Source organism: Marmota monax, unplaced genomic scaffold, assembly GCF_021218885.2.
Source record: "Marmota monax isolate L192 unplaced genomic scaffold, Marmota_monax_Labrador192_F-V1.1 WCK01_AAM20220418_F8-fsc00038, whole genome shotgun sequence".
Classification (NCBI taxonomy): Eukaryota; Metazoa; Chordata; class Mammalia; order Rodentia; family Sciuridae; genus Marmota; species Marmota monax.
Genome location: NW_026692498.1, coordinates 14,172,826 through 14,175,415, shown reverse-complemented (window position 1 = coordinate 14,175,415; position 2,590 = coordinate 14,172,826). Strand labels below are relative to the sequence as shown.

At 46.1% G+C, this 2,590-nt stretch overlaps 1 protein-coding gene across 1 annotated transcript; it reads right to left on the bottom strand.

Moving 5' to 3' along the window:
• Positions 1-431: 431 nt before the first annotated feature.
• On the bottom strand, positions 432-1,373 carry LOC124092747 (olfactory receptor 5P55-like). Its single transcript, XM_046444552.1, has 2 exons — positions 805-1,373; positions 432-723 (listed from the first exon to the last, which is right to left on the bottom strand). The coding sequence occupies exons 1-2, from the start codon at positions 1,371-1,373 to the stop codon at positions 432-434; spliced, it is 861 nt and encodes a 286-aa protein (XP_046300508.1).
• Between the last annotated feature and the right edge of the window lie 1,217 nt (positions 1,374-2,590).

Below are 2,590 nucleotides of genomic sequence, written 5' to 3'. Positions count from 1 at the left end.
CACTGGCTTCAAACCCCAGGGTTCCTCCCGTACCACTTTATGATTCCATGATTCAGTCCTTTGTGATTGATCTGGAATTTAAAGAAAATAGTACCATTGTCCATTTGTGAGATGCAGTTATCATAAAGAGGCAGACTACGTATTGGTTGAGACTATGGTATCTGGAACTAGACTGCCTAAATTCAAATCTTGGCTCTGCCTTTTATCAGCTGTGTGACATTTTAGACAACTTACTGAGTTTTTCTGTGTCTCAGATTCCCAATGAATAATAACAGGACCATTCTGTACAGTTGAAGATTAAATGAGTTGATACATGTACAGTATATAAAATAATGTTGGCACGTATTTTACCCTATCTAAATCCTAATCTTATCTGTGTTTTATGGTGTGGCTACAACGTTATGGCTTGGGAGAGAATGTTCCACCCTTGGTTACAAAGGCAGTTTGCCAGAACATCTCCTCTTTAAAGCCGATTTCACGTCCTTGTTCCTCAGACTGTAGATCAGAGGGTTCAGCATGGGGATGGCCACAGTGTAGAAGATAGACATAACCTTGTTTTGGTCCATGGAATTGGGAGAGTTTGGCTGAGCATACATGAAGGTGGTGGTGCCATAGAACAGGCAGATGATGGTGAGGTGGGAGGCACAGGTGGAGAATGCTTTGCTCTGTGCCTCCAGGGAATTCATTCTGCAGATGGTCACCAGGATGTAGGCATAGGAGACCAGGATAATGGTGAGGGTAAAAAGGATAATCAAGGCAGATGATGAGAAGACAATGGCTTCGACTTCTTTAGTATCTGCACTGGCCAGATGGAGCACAGGAGGGATGTCACAGAAATAATGGTTAATGACATTGGGGCCACAGTAGGGCAGCTTAAAGATGTACCTCGTTAGCAAAGCTGAATTGGCAACAGAAGCAGTATAGGTGGCCACCACCAGTAGGACACATAGACGTTGGGACATAATGGTGTGGTAGAGGAGAGGGTGGCAGATGGCAGTGAATCGGTCATAGGCCATGATGGCCAGGAGCAGACACTCAGCCGTGCCATGGAGAGTCATGAGAGCCATTTGGACCATACAGCCTGCAAGGGAGATGGACTGGCTTGAGATGAGGAAGCTCTCTAGCAGCCTGGGGGTGCCCACCGTGGAAAAGGAGGAGTCTATGAAGGAGAGGACGCTCAGGAAGAAGTACATGGGCTTGTGGAGCTGTGGGTTGGTGTGGATCAGGGTGATCATGCCCAGGTTTCCAATGAGGGTAGCTGAGTAGATGAGCAGGAAGAGCACAAAGAGGATGCCCTGGAGCCCTTCCTGCTCTGTGAGCCCCAGCAGGAGGAATCGGGTGACTTGGGTGCAGTTCTCCATCACGGTGGGCATGTCGCTGCAGAGAGAAAATAAGACCAGCTTGTACCCTAGAGCCAGATCCAGGGCCAGTGCCCAGGCCCTTTTATTTTCCCCAGAATGGAGGTTGGGGGAACTGGGGAAGGGGAACTAGCATGGACTGAATACCTACTGTGAGCCATCTGTTACCTCATTTTCTTATTGGCTATTTAAGCATCATACATACCTTTGATCTAAATATTATGTCCACTTATATTTAGTGAGATTATCAACTTGCCCAAGGTCAGAGAGCTAATACATAAGAAAAATGGGATTAGAACTTAGTCCATTCGCATACCTGGATGCTTATCATAGAGTTAGAATCATTTTCTGTTCTCAAAATTTCTTGTTTTAGGGCTGAAGCTGTAACTCAGCGGTAGAGCACTTGCCTAGCACATATAAGGCACTGGGTTTGATCCTTAGCACCACATATAAATAAATAAATAAATAAATAAATAAATAAATAAATAAATAAAGTAAAGGCATGCTCCCCATCTACAACTACAAACAAACAAACAACTTGTTCTATGAGGAACCAGCATCAATTAGCGAGCAGTGGATCCTCGTGGGTTGGCCCAGAGAGGAAATCAATGAAAGAATGAATTTGGGCCATATGTGGGAACAAAGACTTCCGAGAGTGTCCATCCCCCCAAGGCCAGGGACACAGGAAATCATATGCCTCATGTCATCAGAATGTGAAGTGACTCAGCAGAGCAGTCATTTCTAACTAGTGCTGTGGGTTGAGTTTCATCCCCTCCCCCTCAAAGACGTGTCCCAGTCCTAGCTCTATTATAATCTGACTGTGGCCTTGTTTGGAAATGGGCTTCACAGATGTAATCTAGCTAAGATGAGGTCATCCTTGATGAGGCTGGGATCCTGATAAGAAAGCAGAGATGCAGGAAGGACAATGCCATATGAAAGCAGAGCCAGAAGCCAGACTCTGGAAGAAGCCAGCCCCGTGGAGATGGAGGCAGAGATTGTGGCTGCCACAAGCCAAGGGATGCCTGGGGCTTCCGGAAGCAGAAAAGCCAAGGAAGAATCCTCCCCTAGAGGCTGAGGAGAGAGCACGGCTCTGTCTACCTACTTGATATCAGACTTCTAGCCATGGGAATTGTAAGAGAATAAATTTCTCTGTTTTAAACCACCAGTGGGTGGTACTTTGGTACACACCCATAGGAAACCAACACACCCAGTTAGGGATGCAGGCTTCTGTG

Excerpts from the sequence above, each read along its gene's own strand:
- LOC124092747 (XM_046444552.1), bottom strand. The coding sequence starts at position 1,373 with ATGCCCACCGTGATGGAGAACTGCACCCAAGTCACCCGATTCCTCCTG. Across the intron at positions 724-804 it reads CCTCCTGTGCTCCATCTGGC|GGTCTCCTATGCCTACATCC; the intron begins CAGTGCAGATAC and ends CACCATTATCCT.